General features: G+C 51.1%; 1 protein-coding gene across 5 annotated transcripts in view; it reads right to left on the reverse strand.

The window, feature by feature from the left end:
* Window positions 1-25,776, reverse strand: part of CRAMP1 (cramped chromatin regulator homolog 1) — a 59,380-nt gene that overhangs the window by 28,954 nt on the left and 4,650 nt on the right. For all 5 annotated transcript variants that reach the window (XM_019713172.2, XM_074322982.1, XM_074322983.1 and 2 more), the window contains exons 3-6: window positions 16,646-16,839; window positions 10,940-11,093; window positions 5,444-5,527; window positions 2,074-2,122 (exon numbers count right to left, since the gene is read on the reverse strand). In XM_019713172.2, coding sequence (XP_019568731.2) covers window positions 2,074-2,122; window positions 5,444-5,527; window positions 10,940-11,093; window positions 16,646-16,839 — 481 coding nt within the window. The remainder of the gene's footprint in view (window positions 1-2,073; window positions 2,123-5,443; window positions 5,528-10,939; window positions 11,094-16,645; window positions 16,840-25,776) is intronic.

Below are 25,776 nucleotides of genomic sequence, written 5' to 3' on the forward strand. Positions count from 1 at the left end.
GGCACTGCTGTCATGGGCAGCCTCACACCAACGGCTCGCCCTGATCTAATTATTTCCCGGAAGTGGGACTGCCGGGCCAGCGGGGGCGCACACTTATGGGTGCGTTGACTTACAACCTCAGTCTGTTCCTGCTGTTTGCAAACACAACCAGCTACGATGCTGAGACCTCTCCATCCAGGCGTGAAACGTGATACTCTTTCAATTTGCCTTTCTTCTTACTCTAAGCCCAAAGCAGTGGGTGGCGCAAGGGAGGCTTCTGTGAAGGACGGGGGTGTAACATGTGTTCTGGTTCCTGATCTGGGTGGCACCACTTTGAGACAACTCCTGGAGCTGTGCACTGAGGGTCTACGAGTTTTCCTGCACGTTTGTTACATTTTAATGCTCAAAGAAACTGCACTGTGATGTTGATTGCAACGGCACATGTCTGTCGATTAATTGAAGGGGAGCAGACATCTTTACGGTGCCATGTACGTCCATGCCATCCATCTGGCTTATCACTATTGGCATCGACCTGGATCTGGCTGAGGCTGAGGTCGTGTCTGTCAGGTATCTCCACTCTAGGATCCTCCCCGCTCCTAAATGGTTTTAAGTCACAGGAGCACAGCACACTTCAGGGAGGGAAGCTACGTGACCTTCCCTAGGGCGGAGTATCTGCATACATTATGTGGAATTCTGCATGGGAGATTTGTATCTTGTCCCTCATTTATTTTTTTACTCAATCATTGATTTTATCAGTATGGACTGAGGGAAATTTGTTTTAGTATTTTACCAAGGAAGGATTCAAAGCACATACGTGCTGCAGACACTCCTCCTGAATCCCTGCAGCACCTCAGCTCAGCTTCACTGAGGTGGCTCCTTGCAGAGACTGAGCAGTCTCAGCTCCGCTCCTGGGTTTATCGGTACCTTCAGACTTTCACCTCAGAGCCTTGGGGCTCTCCAGTCTCCAGCAGCCCCTCAAACTGTCCCGCTAGCCATTTTCAGACTTATCACAACAAGCCTTCCCACCTCTCCGATCAGTCAGGAGGCGTCAGGCCTGGAGGTCCCTCTAGACATAAAGGGGAGACTCCCACACACCCTCCTCTTTGTGCTCTTGCAAAAAATAAATAAATAAACAAATAAAAAAAAATTACGACAAAGCCAAGCAAACTCACTGCTTTTCCATCAAACCAACCCGCAAACGCCCTTGAGCACCAAGCAGAAAGCCGGGGACACCCGTTCACCCAACAAATCCAGGGCAACTGAAATAAAAGGCGGGGTGAGATTTGCTTCCAAAACCGCAGCACAGGGGTTCCTGAGATGCGCCAACACTGCCTGAGTAGCCCAGCTCCCGGAGCAAACACAGCTTCCACCTGACAAGCGCAGGGCAGGTGTGCGGGTAGAGGAAGACGGGACACTGAAGCTGCAGCAGGCGAGCGGGGTGTGGGGGTGACAAACGGCCATGGCCAGGTCGCTTCCTACTTGCCTTGGACCATACCCCACACCCCTCCGGGAGGACCCCTTTGCTCAATAATACCAGTTTTTAATTTGAAGGCCACCTGCACGCCTGGGCACTTGGGGTGCAATCGCTGTTTTCTCGCACAGCTCTGACAGTTTAGTCACTACCATGCCTGGCTCCAAGCAGGTGGCAGCTCACAGATCTAAAACCTCAAGAATCCGACACCGGCACCTGTAGGAGCAGGCACTGGGCTGGAGCCAGGGCAGAAGCGCGCACAGCCAGCCCCACCTTGCAGGAACTCACACCTGAGCGGCGGCTCGTAGGCTGTCCCACCCCAGGCTGAGGGACACAAGCAGGGGTGCCAGGAAGGCAATGTCCCGGGGATGCCGCAGAGGCCAGTGAAGACTGTTCTAGGCGACAGCTCGACCTACGGGACAGCTGGACCAGGACCAGCAGGGGTCTTGGGTGGTGGTGGGGGGGTCCATCTGAGACACGGAGCGGAGAGGTGTGGGCGAGAGCACAGAAGCTCTGGTGGGGTGAGGGCAGGGACAGGTCGGTCTTTCGAGGTCTGTACCTCAGAGAACAGTGCAAATGCCCGACAGGCGCAGATGGAGTCTCGCAGCACAGCTCCCACTTACCCGACCTGAATGAGCTCATTCAACTTCGTGGCGTTCTTCTCATCCATACCTGTCAACGGAAAAAGAAACAGACGTGACCTTGAAGCACTTAGGAGCAAAACTGGTAGATTCCCATAGAGTCACCTTCAATGGAGAGTCAAAACGCTTTACAGAATAGCTCAATTCTCCCGGAATAAAACCCCTACGTTAGCTGCAGCCCCTTCCCAAAGTCAAAACAAGGTGCCACCGTACTGAGGGCGCAGTCCCCACTGCACATGCTCTGCACCCATGCAGACTTTGTCAGAGGGACCACTGCTGCCTCCCAACTCCTTCCCAGGCCCCTGGCTCCGCGGAACCTCCCCAACGCGTCCCCGACCGCCTAGTTCAGAGGCGCCTTCCCCAGGGTGACCACTGTCCTGTGCACACTTCCGATGGGCTCTTGTGCTACCTGCCGGCCTGCCTTAGTCCGCTTCTGAGTGCTGTCTTCGAGAAGTGTGAGAAAACAAGAAGAGTAACCAGGGAATGGGGCAATCTAGGTGGTGGGTGCTTGGGTAAAATTCTTTGACCACTTCTATGTATTTTGGTGGGGAAAAAACCCGCAATAAACCACAAACACATAGCCAGACCGAAAACCAAAGACAAGGACAAAACCTTAAAAACAGCCAGAGACAAACAATGCATCCCCTGTCGAGGAACAAGGACACAGCTGGCCGGTGAACTGTGCCCAGAAACAGTGCAGGCCAGATCCAGTGAAACTCTTTAAAGTGATAAAAGGAGAAAACCGTCAGATCACACTCCTACACGCAGCAAAAATAAGAATGAAAAGTAAAGAAAGACGTTTCAGATAAATACTAACTACAAGAATTCATGGCCTCCACAACTGTATGACAAGACAGTTCTACAGGCTGAAAGTTCCAGATAGAAGCAGATCTTTAGGAAAGAAGACATAGCCCCGGAGAGGGCGAGTGAACAGACTTGCTCATGAATCAAGTTTACGTGCAGCCCGGCCCTCAGACAGGCAGGCAGTCAGATGAGCACACATGAGTGCCAGCAGCAGCTGTGAGGCTGCAGGAAGGGAAGGTCTGCAGTGCTGGAGTGTGTGACACGGAGGCCCAGCCTCCATGGAGGTTTGTGGGTGTTCGAGCTGAGATTCAAGGGAAAGCAGGAGTTCACAGGCAAGGGAAGGGAAGGGTCTATGGGACCACCACAACTTTGGGGTTGGAGATACCACCACATGGGGCACTGTCTAAGGAACCACCTTTGAAGAAGAGCTGTCGGAACAAAGCGGTGAGGCCTGCAGGGAGCTGAGTGTTCCCCTTCACCCCGACCCCACACCGGTGCGATGGCCGACAGAGTAAGCATGGGGTATAAGAATCAGGCCTGCGGAGCGTGGGATCTTGTCACTTAATAGCCGAGGAGGCCTGAAGTCATTTGTTTTTCATCCAAATGGAGTGTTGTCGTCCCTTTTTCAAACGGGGACAATGCCAGCTCACGTAGCTGCTATGATGCTTGACACAAGGTAATGTGTGTCCAAGTCCCTGGAATAACAACAGAGACTCAAAGTCTACTGTTAGGATGTGCATATGTCTGAAGGCCTCAGTTAGAAAAAGGTGGTAAAGAAAAGCAAGCTCTGACCTCCTGAACGCTGACACATTTTCTGAACAGCCTGGAAAGGGCTATCAGTGAGCAGACATGAGAGGCTACCGTGTGCGGGGCATTGTGCAGAGGCCACACGTTAAAGCACGTCCTCTGAAAATATTCACGAAACGACACAACAGTATCCCAGCACATGGATCAGAGCGGGGGCTCAGAGGGAGAAGCCCCACCGGGGTGTGTGTGTGTCTGCGCATGTGAATGTGTGTGAGTGTGACACGCAGCTAGGCCGAGAGGGACAACCAGGCACCGGCGGCAGGATGGAGGCAGCGAGCTTCCTGGCAGGAAGGTGCACTGCAGCCCAAGTGCAGAGGCCCCTTGGGTCAGGGGCCAGGTGATAGATACCCTGGGGGCAGAAGGAAGCCGTCCATCCAAGGTCATGGATCCCACCGGAGGATGAGGCCAAAGACTCCCGTGGAGCCAGAGACGGGCTGGCAGGCTCCGGCTGAGCAGCTCAGATGTGGCAGGGACGGAGAAGGGGCCACAGCAGCATCATAAAGGAGGTGGTGCCCAACACGCTGCCGTGACCAGAAGCATTTTAGAGCGAGGACAGAGAGGAAGAGAGAGGAAGAAGCAGAGATCAGAGGGAGGTGGGGCCCAAGAGGCCCCCACAACAGATCATTCAAAGCGGGAGCTGAGGGGACTTACAAAAAGTCCTCAGACTGTGGGAGGATGGGGCGGGGAGGGCAGGGAAGTAAGACGCCTTCCCATTCGGAGCCCCGTAGGCTTTCTTGCCTGTTTCAGGAGAGGGGAGGTCACACAGGCCAGGCAAGCCATCAGTGTGTCCATCCTCCCCGCCTTCTGCTTTTTCCACACCCCCAGCCAGCTGCCCATTCAACTGTGACATATAAGTGACTCGCAAGATGATGGCTTATGGTCATCGCATATGATTTCCTATAACCTTTAGAGTCGCCCTGTGGGTGTGTGCTCTTCCAACCCATGTGACGGCAGACAAGCGACACCTGCAGAGGCAAAAGTGTTCCCACATGTCTGTGGTCACACGGAGAGGCAAGCAAGGGATGTGAGGCCCTGGGCACGGGGGCCCTGGGAAGGCCAGAGTGCCTTCTACATCTAAAGGGGATCTAGTCACAACGACATGGTCAGAACAAGGCAAAGGGACAGACCTGGACCCTTCAGAGTACCAGTGTCATGAACACCCAAAAAGTGGAGGCTATTCTAGGTCAACAGACTCAAGGGACAGCACAGCTACGAGCAGGGTATGTCCTCAACAAGGCGCCTGACAGGCGTGCTGGGACATCTGAATATGGGCAGGATATTCGGGAAGCCTGACATCCCTGCCTCATAAACGTGAAGTGTGCTGGGTGTGACAACAGGATCGTGGGTACGCAGGAAAATGTCCTTGTTCTCAGGTGACAGAGGCTGAGGGACGTCGGGGTGTGCTAGGATGTCTGCAATTTACAAACGGCCGAGCAGGAAAAAAGTAAGTGTGTGGCCGCGGTGAGGGAGGGGGAGGGTACACACAGAAACAAGGCCGACGTCACCGACCAGGAAACCTACGTGCAGGTATGGGGGGGTCATTACATTCTCCTTCAGTTTTCCTGTACATGAAAAGGTTTTCCAGACGGAAGTTGGAGGGAAAACAAATGCCCCTGGGACCAAAGACCCCACAGAGCCAGGACGGCAGGCCCTGCCAGAAGGAACCCCAAGCGCGCGTGGAAAGCCGCGTCACTTTGAAGCCAGCGGTGGGGCCAGGGCAGCATCAGCGGCTTGTACTCACAGCCCCCGATCTTCTTGCGCAGCTCGCCATAGCAGATAAGACCGTACAGCTCCTGGGAGGACTTCTTCAGCCCACGCGAGAACACTGAAAGACAAGAAATGACAGGCTTTAGGAGGGAAGATGCAGCCCTTCCGAGGTGGGCCAGCTCGTGTGCACGAGCACGGCACTGGCAGAACATTTAGTGCTGCTGAGTTCTCAGCCCTGATCGCCGTGCCTCGGTTCCAGATATTAACATCAGGGAAGAGGTGGGAAGAGTATACAGGAAGATGGCGCTGTTTTTACAATTTTCAAAATAAAAAGTTAAACGAGAAAAAAGGGGGTGGGTTAGAAAATGCATCCTAACAGGCAGATCAACATCCCCTGGGAGGAGAAAACGGGACCTCTAGCACAGCTGGCTCCCGTGGAGGCAGAAGAGGTGGGAAGCGACCGTCACTGAATCTGTCATCCACCTCTCTCTGCACCGCAGAATCTGCCTGAGTCCCATGTGAGGTGGGCAGCCCTGGAACCAGGAAAGCTGACCTGTCGCACCTCCTCTGACCAGCGATGTACACGCCCCGGGCCTGGGGCCAGACCAGAGAGGAACCATGGCTCGAAAGCTCGAGACTGCCGATACCCGCTCTCCCTCATTCCCTAGTACGAGGCCTGGGTTATATCTGGGAAGCAACATGTACGAGTAAGGCAGCACATGTCCCAGCCCACCCCGCAGCGAGGCGTGGCCACACCACTAAGTCCTGGCCTTCGAGTGAGCAGTGTTGTGGGAAACTCCTTAGAAGACTGATTTAAGCAGAAATGGGCCCCATTTTGCTCGCCTACCCCTTTTTCCTTCAGAGCTGCTGTCTTGGTCACAGCGAGGCGCTAAGGATAGCAGAGCAGAAAGACGGAAGAACCTGGTGCCCATCCTGGACCATTTACTGCAGGCGTCTCTGACATGGGAGAATACATTCTTATACGCTTAAGCCATTGCTATTTTGAATGGTTTTTGTATTCTGTGGAGCCAAACCTAATCCTGAGGAAGGTCGGCTACAGCACCACCTGGGCACCTTTCAGATCATCTCACAAAGCACTGACCAATGTCATTTGTCCCTCACCCTCACAACTGTCTGTCCTCAGAGACCCTTCAAAGTCCTCCTATTCAGCTGTGTGTGATTATAACGACAAGAAATGAAAAAATTATCTATATTAGCAAATGGAGAATGTTTTAAGTAAGTGATCTAAAACAAGGAATGAGAACTTGGACAGGCTGCCAGCATCACTCACCAACCGCTCCTGAAGGTTCTCCTGAAAGAAAGACCGCAGATCTCATCGACTCTCACAGGGGCCCACCACTCAGGCCACTTTAAGATCCACTATCCAATGAATGAACAGATGTGGTCTATCCAGACAACGGAATAGTACTCAGTCATAAAAAGGAACGAAGTTCTGACAAAGGCTACAACCTGGAGGAACCTGGAAAACATCATGCTAAGCAAGAGAAGCCAGACGCAAAACGTCCCGTATTATAGGATGCCTTTTATATATAATGTCCAGCACAAATTCACAGAGACAGAAAGCAGACTGTGGTTGCCAGGGGCTGGGGGAGGGGCTATGAAATGGCTAGACTGAGCCCAGCCCTGAGGCAACTGCCAGTGAAGCACTCAGAGGGGTCAACTGGCTGCCACCAGCCTGGAGACATTAGGACCAGCTTGAGAACCTTGGTGGAGCCGTCAGCTCAACAACAGACAGAAGGCACTTCTCAGGGGGTTCAGACCAAGACACCACCAGGAAAAAGTTGCACAATTTATGAGACGCCAAGAAGGTAGGAGATGGAGGGGAGGGAGAGGGAAACACAGGCCACACTACGGAGCAGGGAGAAAGGACTCGTGCTGCACTGATCCCACAGAGCTTGCCATGGACGAGGCGTGGTGTGGGGGCGGAACCTGACGGCGGTATCCGACTCGCTCAGCCTTCATCCACAAGTTGGTTACAGGGCCCAAGAGAAACAAAAGTTCCAGGGCCCAGGGGAGGAGCTGAGGAGGTTGCCCAGCAGGGAGAGGTGACAAATACTTAGAAAAGAAACATTCCTTTAAGTCCCTTCTGAAACCTACACAGGAAAAAAGCCTGGGTGTGGCAGGCCCTGGGACGTCCCCTACTCAGAGCAGAGGAGACCCCGTCTACACGGGGAACCCAAGCAGCCCCCACAGCACTGCTCACTCTGCCCGCAGCATGGAACAGGCTGGATCGTGGCTCCTAGAACCGTCTCATCCCTCCCTCCACACGCTCACCAACGGCTTCCCAATCCTTTCACACATCGGTGACCCCCTTCTCATTGGAAGAGAGCTTTTCCTGACCAGCCAAAGGGGATGAAGGACCACTCTCACGGACTGACTTTCAGAAAGTCACTTAAGATTATAGTATGTGACAATAAAATGTAAGACAACACAGAAAGAGCCGAACAGCTAAAACTCCCTCCTGCATGCCACCTTGGAAGGTACGGAGGGTGTCTGTGAGGACGACAGATATTAACAAGAGCCTTGGATAACCTAGTGACCTGGAAAACAGCCGCATCTATGGCCGAGCACAGCAGCACACACACAGACGCTGTGCTGACACACGCAGGAGGAAGAACAAAATGTAGCGGACTTGCCGTAAGACACCAACGCCAGAGGACCATCTTACTTTAATGGTCATGTGGACGCTGAAAGCAAACAAAACGTATCAGTCAAAGACCTGCCGAATCAGATCTAGGCACTGTCCCCAACACGTGGGTGCTGACAGCCCATTTCTGTGGATCTCTAGCAACAGGGGCGATCGCCCATCAATAGATACGCTGTTAAAAGGTCTTCAGTACAATGTTGTTTGTGTTGTATTTTCTCCAGCTAGAGGGCCTACAGTTGGGATAGCGAGGCCTCCTCCAAGGCGGTCCCCTGGTCAGGTGTGGTCAACAGAGGACTGGAAGAAAGACACCCCGTCGAGTGCCCGCTGGAAGGCTCTGAAGCAGGAAAGGTACCTTAAAAAGACTTGAGAGAAACAAGAGCATTTTACTGGCCAGAGAGAACCTCAGTGGGACCACATAATTGGCGGAAAGAAGGCATGACACGTGGGGTCTTGCCGTGAAGCTGGCACTTGCTCTGAGTGGCACGCACTCGACCACCAGGTGCTCCTTCCTGCCTCTGTCAAGGACAAAAGCAGATGGGGAGACAGCAAACAGCAGACAAGCCAGTCCCCCAGGCCAGGGGGCTGGACATTCACCCTCCCCGAGGACAACCAGACTCCTGACAAGACTCTCACCCGAGACATAAAACACCCATTTACACAGACTTAGCTAGCTCAGCCGTGTGAAGTCAGCTGACGAAAGTATTTCTCCAGAAGAAAAGTGCTGTATGAATCAAGATGTCCACACCTGCATTATTTAGTAACCCTAGAAGTGGCTTGCAAGTCCAAAAGGAAAGGCAGAATTTAGTCATTTACAGATGTCAACTCAAAGAATTAACATTCAATGAAAAACACACAGGGAAATTCTACAGTCACATGAAGAGGCGGTCTGAAAAGGCCACATTTACAGAAGAGAAAGGTGAGGAGACGCAGGTCCCGACTTGGAGTTCAGCACCTCCGTGTATCGTCCAGGTGGCTTGGGCCAGGGCCCCTGTCACTGAGCCCGGGTTTTCTTGTCTGCAGTGAGTGACAGCATCTCCAGGGACAAGCATGTCACATGCCCCATGACAGGCACAGAGCAGGCCCACACAGTCAGGTGGCAGTGGGAGCAGAAGAGGATTCTGGGAAGGATTTCTGGGAGCACTGACACGGGAGCTCAGTCTTGAGAGCTGAACAGGGTGAGGGTGGCCGAGGCAAGGAGGAAAGGGAAGTGCCGGGAAGCAGGAGCATGGCAACCCCATGCGGCGGGGGGGAGCAGCAGCAAGTCAGGATGAGGGTGTCAGGTGGTGCAGGGGGCGGAGTCAGGCAGGGAGCAGTCAGCAGACGCAGGTCTTGTGTGGATGAGCCATGCGGAGGGCGGGTTAGGAAGGGCAGGACCAGAGCACAGGAGAAAAGCAATGATCTAAAACAGGACCACGGGGGACCTGGTGGTGAGGACAGGTCTGATCCTTGGAGGCAGATCCAGCCTGACGCTGACTGGCCGGGGAGTGTCCATGAAGAATCAAAGGGAACATATTCAGGGGCACTGTCAGCTAACAACTGGGACAGCCTGGAGCGTGGGCCCCTGGTCCCCAAGAGCTCCTTGCTGGCCAGGGGCAGCGAGAAAGGCTTTCTCCAGGGTGGGGTCAGCAAACGATGGCTCCTTGGCCAAATCCTGCCCAGAGCCTCTTTCTGCAAATAAAGTTTTGCCGGAACAGAGTAACATGCATCTGTTCCCACTGTGTCTACAATGAGCTAAGACAGCAGAGTGAAGTCGTTTTGATAAAGACTGTAACCCCCAATGCCCAAACTATTTACCATCTGACCCTTTGCAGAAAGTGACAGCTGGATTCAAGCTCTCTGGGTCTTTCTAAGGCTGGAGAAGGAAGCCTGGTCCTGGTGTCCTGATGGGTCGCAGGTCGGCCCAGAAAGGTCACGAACCAGCCAGGACGATGAACACCCGAGGGCGGGACGAAGAGAGAAACACAGAGGGGTCAAGGGCTGCTATGGAGGGCTCACAGCACAGGTTCCAAGGGCAAGTGACGTCACAGCAGCTCTCACAGTTATTCTAGATCAGAAGTGATATACTTTGAAGAGAAGCATCAGAAATAGGTGAAGTCAGTAGAAGCAAATGTCTGGAATGACTGAACTATGACCGAAGCTGCAGAAACGAAGAGTAAGATGACAGGACGTGGAACTGAAGACTGAGAGGGAGGATTGACACAGAGACGCAATTTTCCTGACACATGGAGACAGGAGGGGGTAATGCCTCCTGAATCAGAAAGGGTGCTGAGCCGGAAGTCAGAATCACACCTGGTGATAAGCTAGACAAGGGAATTAAAGATGAGACGACGCAATTCTGGATACAAATACCGACAACAAGAGCCTTGGGAAAGCTGGGTCTCTGTCCCGGGGCAACGTGCAATAGGCCCTGCCACCCCTAACCCCAACGAGCCCCCACGTGGGAAAGAAGGCTGGAGGGGTCCCATTCTGGCCTCTCCTCGACTGTGGTTCCCTTCCTCCCAGTGGGGGACACAGACCTGCAGCAAGCTGGCAACCCAGACGCCCCAGGCACTCAGAGCCATCAGAAACACACACACAGCTTCCTCATGATTCCGCCTGACCAATGGTTACCAGCCGTGCGTCCCACCAGCCCAGGCCGCGTGGCTGGGCAAGAACAATGCCAGAGAACATGCCAGAGAACTTGTGCGGTGGGTTTGCGAGAGCCCCGCCCCTGACCAGAGCCCCGCCCCGCCTCCCAGCCCCGCCCCTGACCAGAGCCCCGCCTCCGACCAGAGCCCAGCCCCGCCCCTGACCAGAGCCCCACCCCTGACCAGAGACCCGCCCCGCCTCCCAGCCCCCCAAAGACGCAGCCTTCGTGCTCACCATTGTCAAAGTCGATGTACTTGGTGATCTTGTGCCACGTGCGGTAGTAGAAGTGACGCACCTGCTCCTTGTTCTTCACCATGCTGGCCGGCTTGCCTTTCTTCTTGTACTTGAGGGCTATGTTGTTCTGGATCGCTTCAAAGTCCTTCCCATGCTGAAAGACAAGGCCACGGTAAAAGCACAGAGTTTAAAACTCAGCCGCCTTCCGTACGACGTGGACGCCTCCACAGAAAGGGGACTGCTGGGGAAAGCACGTGTCCTTCAGGGCTCTTATGTGCGCATCAATTTCAGCCTCGCTTCCCTAGAACCTCAGGGTTTAATCAGAGTAACGGATAAAGCAGCGATGGGAACTGAGGCAGAGAACTGTCACCGCATGTGGGTATCAGCGGCAAGGACCCTGGAGCAGGATAAACGCAAAGCGTAGCACGTAAACGGCTTCGTCTCCAGTTCTTTAGGGACCCTGAAATGCGACAGCTCCGTAAAGACAATCATGAGAAGACGCAAGGTGACAACAAAGGAGGTCAGGGGGTTGTGTACCTGGCATCTTAAAATACAAGGACACAGCGACTATTCAGAAACACCCTCATTACTTCCATCATGCAAAATGTACTCTATATTCGAACAGGGATAGCAAACTTGAACATTTAGTAAGAGAATCACACAGAATATGAAAACACATCTGTGGGCCGTCCTTTTAGAACAGAATTTGTGCTCCAGAGAACACAGTATCCATCTTTGCTGTTGCAGGAACTGCCATGAGAACCTCCTGTTGATACTGTCATCAGAACCAAGCTAGTAAGAAGGACTGGGGGGCGGCCAGATGGCTCAGCTGGTTAGAGCGTGAGCTCTGAACAACAGGGCTGCCGGTTCGATTCCCACATGGGCCTGTGAGCTGCGCCCTCCACAACTAAACTGAAGACAACCAGCTGCCGCTGAGCTGCCGGAGAGGCGGCCGGATGGCTCAGGTGGTTAGAGCGCGAGCTCTCAACAAGGTTGCCGGTTCAATTCCCACACGGGGCGGTGGGCTGTGCCCCCTGCAACTAAAGATTGAAAATGGCAACTGGACTTGGGGCTGAGCTGCGCCCTCCACAATTAGAGTGAAGGACAATGACTTGGGGCTGATGGGCCCTGGAGAAACACACTGTTCCCCAATAAAAAATAATAATTAAAAAAAATACTGTGGGGGAATAAACAAAGTACTGGGAAGGGCCTAGAGGTAATGGCACCCCGGCATCAACAAGCACTCTTAGCTTCTAAATCCCACATTCCAAAAGAACCAGGACTCCTTGGAGAAGTGGATGATGCCAGGTCTGGGGCAAGGAAAGTACCAGGGGAGTCTGGAGTATCTGGTGGTGGCTGAAAGTGAGGAAGTGCTCGAAGCACAACAGGAGAGTGTTAAAAGGACACAGAAGGCAACACAGAGAGGCTACTAGCGGCCAAATCTAGAACAATCTGGGCAACAAAATCCACGATAAGAATGGATTATGACGTCAGAATAGTCTAAATATCCCTGAGTCCATACAGATATAAATAAATAAGTGAATAAATAACATAAATGGGGGAGAAGGGAGCGCTCTTCCATGCACTGGGTTTGCAAATAATAAATGTAGAAATGATGGAGTCAGAAGATCATTACTGGGCAAACATCACAGTAAGTCGTTCCAGGGGGGCTAAAATCAGTGGGAAAAAGAATGAGAAACGGGGTGTTCACGTAGTCTCAAAGTAAAGACATGGCTTGGGGGGAGAGACCCTGGGAGGTGCCCCGGGAACGCAGTGATCACATTCACACCCCCAGGCTGGAGGCAGATCGCACCCCATGCTCTGGACAGCACAGCGCTCGGGTGGTGCGCTTGACAAAAATGCAAAATGCAAACTGTACCACAAAGGAAGCCTCCGTCAGTCAGCCCAAACCGAGAGGTGCTGCACAAACAGCCCAGGAGTCTTTGAAAGCGTCAGAGTCATGAGAGAAAAAGAAAAACGGGAGGGAGGACGTGCCCCAGGTGGGAGGACTTAGGAGTCCTGACGGCCAAATGCAACGTGGGAGCCTGATCCAGAAAGGACACCCGTGGGAACAGCGGCTCAACCTCAGTGAGGCCTGCAGGTCGGGAAGGCGTGGTGTCCACGCCGAATCTCCTCAGCCTCAGGTCACCCTGCAAGCGTGTGAATGCCAGGGAAGCAGGGTGAAAGGCATGTGCAATTTTTTGTGCTCTTTTTGCAACTTTTGCTAAATCTGAAATGGTTTCAAAATAAAAAGTTAGAAAATAAACTGAAAATAATTAAAGCTTGTTCTTAAAAAAAAAAAAAAAAAAAAAACCACACAGAAAAAACCAGAAACGCAATGGCAGGCAAAACGTAAAAAGGCCAAGCTGCATGTGAAGCGGGGTCCAGCTCAGGTGCTGTCTCCCCCGTAAAATGTCCCTCAGCTCCTGATCAGAGAGAGTCATGACGGAAACAATGTAGACAGCCCCCCAATCTCAGGACTTCATTTTGCAGCCAGAGGCCGAAACCCAAGGAGGTGAACTGATTCACCAAGTGGGGACTACAATCTGGTTTTGCGACTCCTTCTGAATTCTTGTGACATCTGTTAGCGTTTGCTCTCTGATCGTCCAGCTTTTACGCACCTGTGACATTTACTGAATTAGACTGTTAGCCCCTTAAGGGGGTCTTCCATGCATTTCTAGCACGACCACAGTGCTCTACACTTAGGTGAGGCTTTCGGCAATCATCAACCCAGTGAACAACAAGCACAGGAGGCTGGCCTTGTGACTCTAAGGTAGGAATCAAGAATTGCATGGCAGAAGCAAATACAGACAGACAGACAGACAGACAGACAGAAGGGAAAATGAAAAGTTAGCAACAGGCTCTGTGAAGAACCGCCATTGAAATGGAGTAAGAGGTTGTCAAGGATAACTTGGGTGAGGCATTTGCCCTGATGACCCCCCAGCCTCCGTCATGAGGGCCACAACCTACGCCCCTGGTCATAGGGAGGAATCTGGGATGGACCCCCACAATCTGTGTCCTGTGCAGACCGGTCCTAACTGGAATGGGGTGGGGGTGGGACTCTGGCCTCAGGGGAGTGTCTGAAACAGGAGAGAAAGAGCACAGAAATGTCATTCCCGATGACAGAGGCCCGCATCGTCGGCTTGAGCCAGCCCTTCCCTACCCCTCGGTCACGAGAGCCACTCAATCCCCTTGACCCTTTCCGCTGCTCTGAGCTGGGTCTCTGTCACTTGAAGCCTAACTAAGTCAGACTGTGTGCCTCAACAGACAGGGATGACCTGGACAAACCTGCAGCAGCCACACTCACAGAGCAGAGGCCGCTGCCCACACCTCAGTTCAAAACGTTCATGGTCATATACGCCCCAGGTGATCAGCCACATATCATGACCCCCACAAGAGTCCCGCCAAGTTTTGGTGAGACACACAAAGCAACACACATAAAGCATGCGCTTGTTCGTTCTCCTCTCTCTCTCTCTCAGACACACACAAATACACTAACACACGTACTCTCACACTATTTGGGGTACGTGGTAACAATAGTGGAAAGTGGAAAGCATTAAGTGATGAGAATAACCAATTATTTATTATTATTAATCAAGAGCTTCAGTTGAACCTCAAAAGCAACACCTACAGGGGCTGCCCTGGTGGCTCAAGGCGGTTGGAGCTCCGTGCTCCTAATGCCGAAGGCTGCCGGTTCGATTCCCACATGGGCCAGTGGGTTCTCAACCACAAAATTGCCGGTTCGACTCCCGCAAGGGATGGTGGGCAGCACCCCCTGCAACTAGCAACGGCAACTGGACCTGGAGCTGAGCTGCACCCTCCACAACTAAGACTGAAGGGACAACAACTTAAAGCTGAACGGCACCCTCCACAACTAAGATTGAAAGGACAACAACTTGACCTGTAAAAAGTCCTGGAAGTACACACTGTTCCCCAATCAAGTCCTGTTCCCCTTCCCCAATAAAATCTTTTTTAAAAAAAGAAACACCCACATGATAGAAAAATTAGAACAAGAAGGCTAGCCAACAAGAAAGGAATGAACTAACCCACCTGAAGAAAGGTAAGGGCAGATCATTCATTCATGGGAATTCTTCTCCGCCTACTTTTAATAGACAACACATCTCCCGTTGCTTTTAGCAGCCAGACCCCCTCCAGAGCCCACATTGTCCCCTAGGAAGGGCCACACGAAAACACTAATTGTCTCAGGTTAGAATCTTCAATGGTTGCTATTTCAAGAACATTACAGGAATCACAAGTCTTCTATGCTTAACAAAAAGCTTAAAGAAGGCAATGTGGATCTATAATCTATACTTTAAAACTGCCAAAGGGAAGAAAAAGAACACATATAAATTTATCTGAAGGGCTCTGCACCCACTGGAACAAGCCTCCTGCACACACTGCCTTCTCCTTGGACGACTGAGTCAAACGACACCGACATGTGGGGCTCCTCTCCCCGGGACGGGCAGGACGAACCATCAGCCCCAGGAAGGGAGAAAACCAGCCACAGGAGCATTCAGAATAGGCGCTGACTTCTAGTTCCCTGCCTCCCCTTCGGAGTCTCCTTTTCTGGTCTCTCTCTGAGCACTTCAGAGTAGTTTCCACTCCAAAGTCTCCTTCTTTTACGAGCTTGTTTCGCAGGTGTCGCCAGACGTTTCTATCACTCTAATTCCTTCACTATTAAAAGAATAAGGTTCAATGACTGAGCAACTTACTTCAGACACTCACTATACCCCAAAGATGGAGTCCAAAATACGGAATGTGCCCAAACATGTTTCCTGCACTGTTATCTATAACAGAATCTGGAAGGAACCACGACACCCAACAACACAAGAATGGTTAAATGGAGCAAGTCTTGGCCAAAGGGTAAACACTCAGATGTCGCAGCCACTCAGTATCTGTCATAACTGCCCAACTCTACCATTGCAGTCAAAATCAGCCAGAGACAATATACGAGTGAATGGGCACGGCTGTGTTCCAATAAAACTTTATTTACAAAAACAGGGAGCAAGCATGTAGGCCACGGGTTTGCCTACACCTGGAGTAGAATATTTCTAGGCATGAAAAAAATACCGAGCAAAAGATCTATGAAACACCATCAAAAATGTACCTGACAATTTTAAAAACAGCATGTTCACTATAATTACAAAGATGGGAAATAACAAAACACGGAAGTGAAAATGGCTGGCAGGGAGCACGGCCATTTCTTTGGGCTGTAGGATCAAGGATCTGCTTCTCTCTATTTTTAGGACTTTCTAGTCTGTCCCAGGTCAGCTGCAACATCTCTCAGGACTGAGCTGGCTGCTCTGACTGATGTGGCAAGTGTCCCCTTGGCCCTCCCCCTCAAGGGACACCCCCTCCCGACCGGCCCACTCAGCTGCAAGGGTATCACGCTTCAGTCAACAAATTTTAAGAGACAACAGGTACAATCTGAGCAAGGAAAAGCAGCATACACAAAGGCTTCCGAACAGCCACCTCACTAGTAACCGCTTTTAAAGTCACAATGAGGTAATGAAAGGCCATGATCAGAGGGTGACCTTGGCCCTTGGCCCACACCTGCCACAGCCACGTGAGGGGCTCCCCACTGAAACTGCTAACCTAGTAGATCTAGGAGTCCTGGGGGAGGAAAGGCAAAGGGAGACGGAAAGAGAGATACAGGTGATAGAAGGCGAAGGGTTGGAGCTGCCTTTTCTGGCTCCTGTCACTCACCTCGTACAGACCCTCAAAGAAAGTGTTCTTGTCCTCCGTGCTCCACGACTCCCACTGCCGCCGGACCTTTTTACCTTCTTCCTTCTCAGCGCCAGAAGACCCTAAGTTCCGGGAGGAGGAGCGCGAGCCCCCTGCAGGTGCAGCAGGGGCCACCCCAGACCCATTTCCGGACGATGATCCGCCACCATCGGCTCCTTTGAAAGAAAGAACTATACAGTGATCTGTTCCAGAAGCTGGTGAGGCTCAGGAAGGCGCCACTGCCTGAGGTCCCCCTGAGGGCCCAAGCCACAGTCCTCAATCCCTGAGGCTATAGCGGGACGGCACCTGGGACCTACTGTGTGCCTGGTAGGGCTGGCCGGTCAGGGCATCAGCCTGACCGGACCTCACGACTCTTTCAAATGTTTTCACAGTGGGCAAAGAAGAAAGAGCATTTCCGTGGAATCAATTAAAGGGCACCAGTAATACCCATGATGGAGGCACACATGTCCTTGCCCTGCAAGCTAAAACCGCACACTACATTTCACATTGTCGTTTTCAAATGAGGTTTCGGCTGGAAAAAAAAAACCACGCTTATCTCTCCAAATAAACAAATTGAAATTTCAAACTCAAGAAAACATTAAAATGGGTATAAAAACACTGCCTTCTTTTAGAGAGAATCAATACTTCGGAATATGAATCATTTGATGCCTAAGAATCTTTAAAAAGTCTTAAAACTCCTCTTTCTTGATCAATTTCCACCGGTAAACTCAGGTGCTCTGAGAGTGACCCGACAACCTCAGCGTCGGTCCCTAATCTCCAGATAAGCCCTTAAAAGCCACGCTGAAGGGGAAAGTGCGGTCAAGTGCAACATGGGGCTTCCATGCCCTGCCATGGACCAAGAACTTGGCACTCCTAGGACAATGGAGGCAATAAACGAGAGTTAAAGGTCACAGATAAAACACTTTTATGACCTAACCCAGCCCTCCCACCCATCTAGTTCCTTCCTTCCTCTCAGAGGCCACAGGGACTCCCAGCGTGTCCCTGTGATAACCAGCATTCTCTTTCCATGGAACCGCAGAACCATCCAATGGGAAGAAATCTTGAAACGCTGAACAATGAGGGTAAAAATAAAGATCAAAAAAATAAAAGTACTTTAAAAAGCAAAGCCGAATAAATGCAGATTACTAAGATGCTTTTCTAATGAGGTAATCGAGAGCTTTTCCGTGGAGATCCACTTCCTGGTCAATCTGTTCGGCCGTCCCTGGGCAGCCACGTGCACACTGGGGCCACGTGTCCGTCATTCCTGCAACGGGGGGTCTGCCTCCAAAGGAGGAATGAGAGACAGGGAGTTTCACAAAAAAACATTAGAAATACAAGAAATGAAAAATAAATTGAAAGTCTGTTCATTCAAATGTGCTTGTAAGGTCCATCCCTGGAAACACAAGACATTGGTGCAGAGGCTGCCTGGGCGCAGGGGGAGGCCGTCACCCTCCCGTTACACCTTTCAAAGCACGTCCGATGGATTGTTACTACATCAGAACAGGGAGTATCTGAAAACAGTTAATCCCATCAGCCAGCGATCAGAAAGCAGAATGTGTTTTCATACACACTGACAAAATTACTCAGCTACATGGAATGGTTTGATTCTTTTGTGTGGAAAGGTTTAAAAATGGGCTGACTTCCTAAGGTGACGTGAGCGGGTACCAGGAATTGCTGGTTTATCAGCGCTGTACTGGCCAATTAGCCACTATCCATATGAAGCTATTTCAATTTCAAGATTGATTAATTACAATTAAATAAAACAAAAACTCAGTTCCTCGGTCACACTGACCACATTTCTAGTTGTCAATGTCCACGTATGCTTAGCGGCTACCGTGCTGGACAGCACTGAACATTTCTACCATCACAGAAAGTGCCACAGCCACCGCTGTATTTGAAGGTCTGACATTCACAGTTCTAAACACACTGTTACAGGACAAAAGACAATCTAGCTTAAAGCCTTCTACATCCCAGCCTGCTTTCCAGGTGCCCCTTCCCATCCCACACACACGTACAACAGAAACATAATCCAGGTGTCTGTACTACAGAGTGAGCTAGGGAAGCACTGGACACACGATTTGACTTTGTCCGTTCCTCACCAAACCAAACCTAAAACGTGACCTAGTTAATGAACCTGGCACTTCCCACGATGTTTTCAACAGGCATGGCAACTTTAGAGCACATTTCCAGGGATAATCAGTTTCATTCCATTTCTAGCAGATCTGAGATGCTTTTGCTAGAACCGAAGACCAGCTTGGGATGCCATTTAAAACACCACATGTAATGGGGTGGCTGGGCGGCTCAGTTGGTTAGAGCTTGCGCTCTTAACAACAGGGTTGCCGATTCAATTCCCACATGGCACCAGTGAGCTGTGCCCTCCACAACTAGACTGAAGACAATGAGCTGCCACTGAGCTTCCAGAGGGGCAGCCGGATGGCTCAGTTGGTTAGAGCGCGAGCTCTCAACAAGGTTGCCGGTTCAATTCCCACATGGGATGGTGGGCTGTGCCCCCTGCAACTAAAGATTGAAAACGGCAACTGGACTTGGAGCTGAGCTGTGCCCTCCACAACTAGATTGAAGGACGACAACTTGGAGCTGATGGGCCCTGGAGAAACACACTGTTCCCCAATATAATTTATGAAAAAACAAACAAACAAACAAACAAACAAAAACACCACACATAAATACAGGAAGTTCTGGCTGATTTGAATTGAAGCCTCTAATTCCTCACGTGTCGTCGTTCCAGGAAGGGCTGCCTGTCCACCTCCACACCACCCACAACAAAGGATTTCAGAATCATGTTCAGCTTCTGGTGAAACAGTCACTAAACTCGTTTCCCCAAACAGCAACTTGCTAACCATCCCTATGGTCACGGCTCAGGTTTACCTTTGCCGGCCGACGCTGGTGTTAGGTGTACTTGAAAGTAACAGACATGTCACTTTTGAAAATTCTGTAATGCAGGTATTTTGCTAGCTTTTGTGAGATTTCACCAGTTCACAGCACTGGTGACCTCACACAGAGAGAATGAATGGTGAAGGAAAACAGAATAGAAACACTTAGGAGCTGGGAGGGACCTCAGGGGTAGCGCACAGAATAAAGCAAAACACTGAAAGAATGTACGAGAGCCAAAGCGGCTCTGTGGAGATGCAGGAGGCAGCAAACCAGGCCTCAGAGCAGCCAGAGGTGAGCTGCAGAGATGCGCAGCCTTTCCTTCTGATGGTTCCAAAATGATACATTCTCAGTAGAGAAAATAAAGCAATAGAATGTTCAAAAAAAAAAAAAAAAGCAAATCGCCTCCACGTAACCTTTTCTAACATTTGCTGCCCATCATTCTAGACCTTGAATGCCTTTCAAAAGTAAAGTACTTTAGAATCGCGGAGCTTCTGAGTAGAAAGAGAACATGGCATCTGGTCCATTCCCAACATTTCAGGTGAGGTGAGGTTTCATTGCTTGCCCTCCGGCTCAGTCCAGGACTCCAGCTCAAGTGTAAAAAACAAGAAGCAGGATCAAGTGCTCGGAGAACACGACAGTGCCCACCCGGAAGAGGGTACCATCAGGGCGGAAAACTTCAGGAGAAAACGGTAATTGCCAAAGAGGAAGAGAGAGAAGCAAGCAAAGAGAACAGAGGTAGAGAGGCAAGAAGCGGAAAGAGAAGACAACTTGAACGAGACAGGGTGGGCATGGGGGCTTTCTCCAGGGGTGGGCGTGAGTGCGAGGAGCCCAGCAAAAAGCAGTGGGTCCGTCAACCCTCCATCTGCGGCTACATGCCTGAGGCCACAAAGAGGGTTAGCAAGAGTCTCTATGATGAGAAGTCAGTATCCTCGAAGCATGAAGGAGTGAGCTACAGAAGTAGCACCCCCCACAGTGAGCTCTTTGAAAGCCAGAACAGTGCCTTACTTTCCCGTGCCCAAGGCTGGCACCAGGCCTCACACACAGCAGATGCTCAATGAAAGCTTGGGCACCAATGGAACAGAGCAGGGGACTCTGCTGTGCTCACTCTGACCCTCGCCCGTCTCTGTCCCCAGGGCCCAGTGCCTCCAAAACAGAACCCACGCTTCCCTCTCAACCCACTCAGTGCTACAACCCTCCAGCAGCCCAGATACCACTGGGCTTCTCCCCGTTCCCATTTCTGCTACCACTTTCCCAGGCCAGCTCTGCAACACCAAGTAACACAATCTTTACTGCCTCGTCAATCCAAACAGCCAACACCAGACGCAGCCCCCTCCCCAGAGCTGGCACCAGAGGGACGCAGCCACGTGCCCTCCATCTGCCTTCCCTACTACCCGTCTGTCCATTCCACCTCCACAAGCTAGGCTGTCTGCCTCCCCACCACACACCTCTGCCCTGGCCTGGAGGGCCGTCACCCATGCCCCCTCACACGGCCCGAAGAGCAGGAAATTATCCCCATCTTTCACCTGGGAAGGTGAAACTCAGGTGGAGCTGCTTGTCCCCAACTGCCCAGCGGTGATGGAACGTGGACTTCCACAGCACCTGTAGGCACAGCAAACACTCTGCTCCTTTCTATCCTCACGGTGTGCAGTTTTTATCCACATTTTGGAAATGGGGAAACTGAGGTTCTAAAGCATGAAAGCCCCAAGGTCACCAGGCCTCTCATTCCAAAGCTGGGTGTTTTCTTCTGGGGCCTCACAGCACCACGGTGGCTGCTGCCGGAGTTGCAGCTGCTTCTATATTTGTATTATGCAGAGTTACGGGAATCAGAGGGTTTTATGATAATGGAAACTTGACCTCAAGGTTGGTCCTTCAGTCTGTGGCAGATAAGGAAGCTGAAAGGTGCAATGACTTGCCCAAAGCCACACGGTAAGTAAGTGGCAGGAGTGAGAAGTTTGGAGGATGCTCACCTCTGCAAACAAAACTGTGTGACTTAATTTGACACAAGATGTCACGACGATCTGTCATGTCAGACAACGACCCCTTGTCCTGAGCCTTCCTCTGGAGTTTGGTGAACTTCCTTCCAAGAGTCAGGAACATTAAAATCTCAAGAATGACACAAGACCAACCACACCCGAGGCATTTGATAATGCCTTGGGACGAGAGGACACGCAAGCCTCCCCTCTTTGTCCATTCTCAGCTAGAAAGATGGTTCAAGTTCAGCCAATGCAAGTGTCTCCAGGGATGCCCGCCTCCCGCCCTTGGCCAGGAACGCGTCCTCGTCACCCGAGTCCACAGTATGAGGGCAGGGGCCTTTCAGAGGCCGACTGCCCCATCCCCACACGTACACCTCAGGTCACAAAATGCCACGGTAGAGACTGGAGACAAAGTGCCAAGGTCTCCCATAGGGTGCTGCTTCTGTGCCTCTCAAAACACATGCCATCCATGTCAGATGCTGAAACGGCCAGGTTTGCTTTCAGAACCCAGACGTAACCACGGGGACACCCTCTCCACCAACGCCACACAGAGGAGGTGTGCCGGCCAATCTCCAGTAAGAGTGTCACCTCAACAGGTGAATCCCAACACTGCCCCCTGGGCCACTCCTGTCATCACTCACACACAGGGCTGCTCCATCTGCCTTCGGAAGCCGCTGGACTCCACACGCAGGTGTTCAATAAGGACCCGTCCCGGCTGCTCGCTGCGCGGTCGGTCTCTATAGCCTGTGCAGGTGGTCCAACCAGGACATCCGGACCCCAGGGCAGGGTCCCCGGCCTCCGTGATCTGAAGGTGACCTGGACGCTGGTGGTCCCGGGACGTGTCCCCCACAGCATATCTACTCCTTGGCACCCCGCAAGGCCGGGCATCCTTAAGGACCAGGGCTGGCCTCTCTCCAAGACCCTTCCCCTTCCTCCCACAAATATTTCAGAAAAATTTAACTGAAACCCCACTGTTCCTATTAAACCGTACGCCCTCTACATCGAAGAACGTGAAGATTTTCTAATGGTCTTCCGTAGATGATTCTTGGTATCTCACCCAAAGCACAAGCACGTGGGGATGTCTTCTTTTTTTGGCATCTCACATTGTTCTCCACGGCTAAGAACATTGCAGTTACATAATGTGATAAAATGCTTCTACACACCACTGTCTACAACAAAACGGATTTTTACATTTGTGACTCTGCAACTGGAAATCATTCCTCTGTTATCTTTACATCTTCACATAATCCAAAATGAGACACAATGGTACAACGTGAAAAGAAAATCCTAAAGTACACTTCGTTGGCAAAAGATAATTCCACAGACTGCCAGATGCCACAGAAATGACGTCCATTTTGACACTAAAAGTCCCTGAGGTATTAGTTTTTTTGACATTAAAAGGCGAAAGGAAATTTAACTCTGTCTTCAAACCAATATTCAAACACGACCTTGTTTACTCATCTATACTGTCTGTCCGCATCTTTCACGTGATGCATATGCAATTTGGACAACTCTGAACTTAACAATTCACCAAGAACCTGTGGTTTACAGGTATTTTCCTGTCCTGCACAGCTCCATCGTGACCTGTCTTTGAGGTGGCCTGGGCCACAGGTCTCCTGACCTACTGTGCACAGGGGTTTTATGTCACGTAACAGGACCACGTGTCGGGGTTACTGTGTGCAGCCATCACATGGGGTGTGCTGGACAGAGTTGAAGGAATGTCTCCCCTTCCTTCTCCTCTTCTCCCAACGAGGTCTGAAGGTTTTCAGCAGAGCTTGACATGCCAGCCTAGGCGGCCACCGTGGCTCCATGCAGTCGTCATTGCACTTGACTTTATTAAACATCACGTACTGGATCGGACCGGGCAGAAGAACCATAGTGCTCCGGCCGCAGTGATCTGATGTTTCCCCCTTCCCCGGAGTATGGAGGGCAGAGACTTCAAAGTATGCACGACCGCACTCCAAGCAGCCACTCGGGGCCTGGCCCGTGCCTGATGACGGGACAGTGAGAGCAATGGCGGTACAGGTGAGAGGTGGGGCCATCCCAGGCACCAGAGCTCCAACCCCGGAGGGCGGAGCGCAAACACGGACAACCGGTGCTGAGACAAGACTAAGCAGAGCCCACCAGATATAGAACTATCCTGATGGGAGGCAACTGACCTTCCAGAACCCTCTCTTAAGAACACACAGGACCCAAGTCCATTCTGTACACCCGCTGAGTGTTAAGGTGAGCACAGCTTCAGCCACTATCTCACCAGACCATTTATGAAAGCAAGGAACCTCAGGTCTGGGCACGTTGAGTGACTCTGCCTTTGCCCCCCAGCTGAACCAGCCACCTGGCAGCTCTGGGGGGAGAAGACAGGTCTCCTGACTGCTGGGCTGAACTTCCTTCCCATATGGTTCCAGTCTCCCAAAGGTTGACCGAATTAGAGTGAGATATTTCATAAGACGCCTTTTAAGAACTAGGAGCTACAGGCAACCCACAGATTCTGCACCATGTTACGTTCTGTGCAGTGATTTACTGATGCTAAGCACAAGCGCAGTGAAACCAGTCGGGGGTGCAGGGGGGACATGACAATAAAAATGGAGGATCTGACTGTACCACCTCAGGCACCCCACCTGTCCTGACAGGGTAGCAGCTTGGGGGCGTTCCTAGAACCTGTACCCGCTACCTCCCCAGAGGGCCTCCCCTTCCCGGCCACCTGCTCAGACTCAACCCATAGACCCGGAAGGCAAGCACTGGGAGCCCATTAAACACCAGCCAGCAAAGTCTTACTGTGGTGTTTACTGCGCTGGTATTATGCCCATTTAAAAGAAATCGAGATACACTAGTTTGCCCAGCATCACCCACATCACGAACTACCAAACACGGAAAGACATCGGGGCTCTGTCCCCTGGCCTGTGTTCTCACGGATCTGTGAATTCTGGGGTTCGGTCTCAAATGCATCCTTGGGCCACTCTGGGAAGCATGGCCGGGCCACAGGAATGGGTGTTTTGGCATCAAGCACGTCTTACTGGCATCTCCTCTGCAGCTCACCTTCTGTGTAGGCCAAGCACATTATTTAAACAACAAACTCCAGTTTCTGCACCTCTTTAAAAGTAAAGTAACAGAGATGCAAGCTGTCTGACACATAGGTACTAAATCTTAACCACTTTCCCTTTATTCATTCAGAAAGAATTCGGAATTGTACTAGGAAAAAAATAGTTTTCTTTGACTTGACAAGAGTCTGTTGTTCCAGAGGGAAACAAACACAGTTGTGTGGAGAAGCAAAACCAGGAGGACGTCCCTTTCTCCAGTCTTCTCCTTCCAACTCGCTGAAGGTTCTCACACTTGTTGACACTAAAACTGCAAAAGCAGTAAGTGACCAACCTAAGGAGCCTCCCAGGACTGGACTGCGATTATTCCTTAGGCATAAGGAAATGATAATGTTTTGAAGAGAAAAACTCAAAATGCTAATACCGGAAGTCCTCACTTAACATCTTTGATAGGTTCTGCAATTTGAAGCGAAATAATGTGTAATGAAACCAATGTTACCACAGGCTAATAGATATAAACGACAGTTAAGTTCTTAGGGCATCTCCTCCACGTTATGAACGAGGAAGGAACTCAAGTACCCGCTGGACTGTTCATTTTCTTACTGATCTGTGTCTCACTACCCCGGATGGAGATTCCGGTCAGCAAGACAAATGCTCTTCTAAGAATGTTTTCAAAGGTTTCGGGCATGCTGTCACAACCTGACCTTCTCTCTGGCTGTTCATCGAGGAGCTCAGCGTTGCCCTGAGGCATAAGGAGGGGGATGTTCTGGGCGCGCAGAAGAGCTTCCAAAGGATCCTGGTAGCCAAAGCGCAGAGCACAGTCAAGAGAAGCTAAAGGCCACACGCTGCCCTTTTCTGTAGAGCAAAGGAGACACACCTCCCACTCCTCTCCAAAAAGCCACCACTAAGGTTTGGCTTTATCATTTACTTAAATATTTGCTTGCTTGCCCCTCTAGGAAGTGGGGTGCTGGAGTGAGGGGCAAGCAGAAAGCATTTTTATTTTACATATACCCTTCTGTTCCATTTGAAATCTTAAATCAGGAACATACCAAAAATTACAAAAATGTATGTATACGTACACATACACATATGTCTACATGTATACATGTGCATGTACATACATGTATATGGGGAAACACGCATATGCATGAATATATGTACACACATATATACACATCCATCATTTCGGATTTTTTTTCCCTTTGAATGTGTT

This window comes from Rhinolophus sinicus, linkage group LG18 (genome assembly GCF_036562045.2).
Source record: "Rhinolophus sinicus isolate RSC01 linkage group LG18, ASM3656204v1, whole genome shotgun sequence".
Taxonomy (NCBI): domain Eukaryota; kingdom Metazoa; phylum Chordata; class Mammalia; order Chiroptera; family Rhinolophidae; genus Rhinolophus; species Rhinolophus sinicus.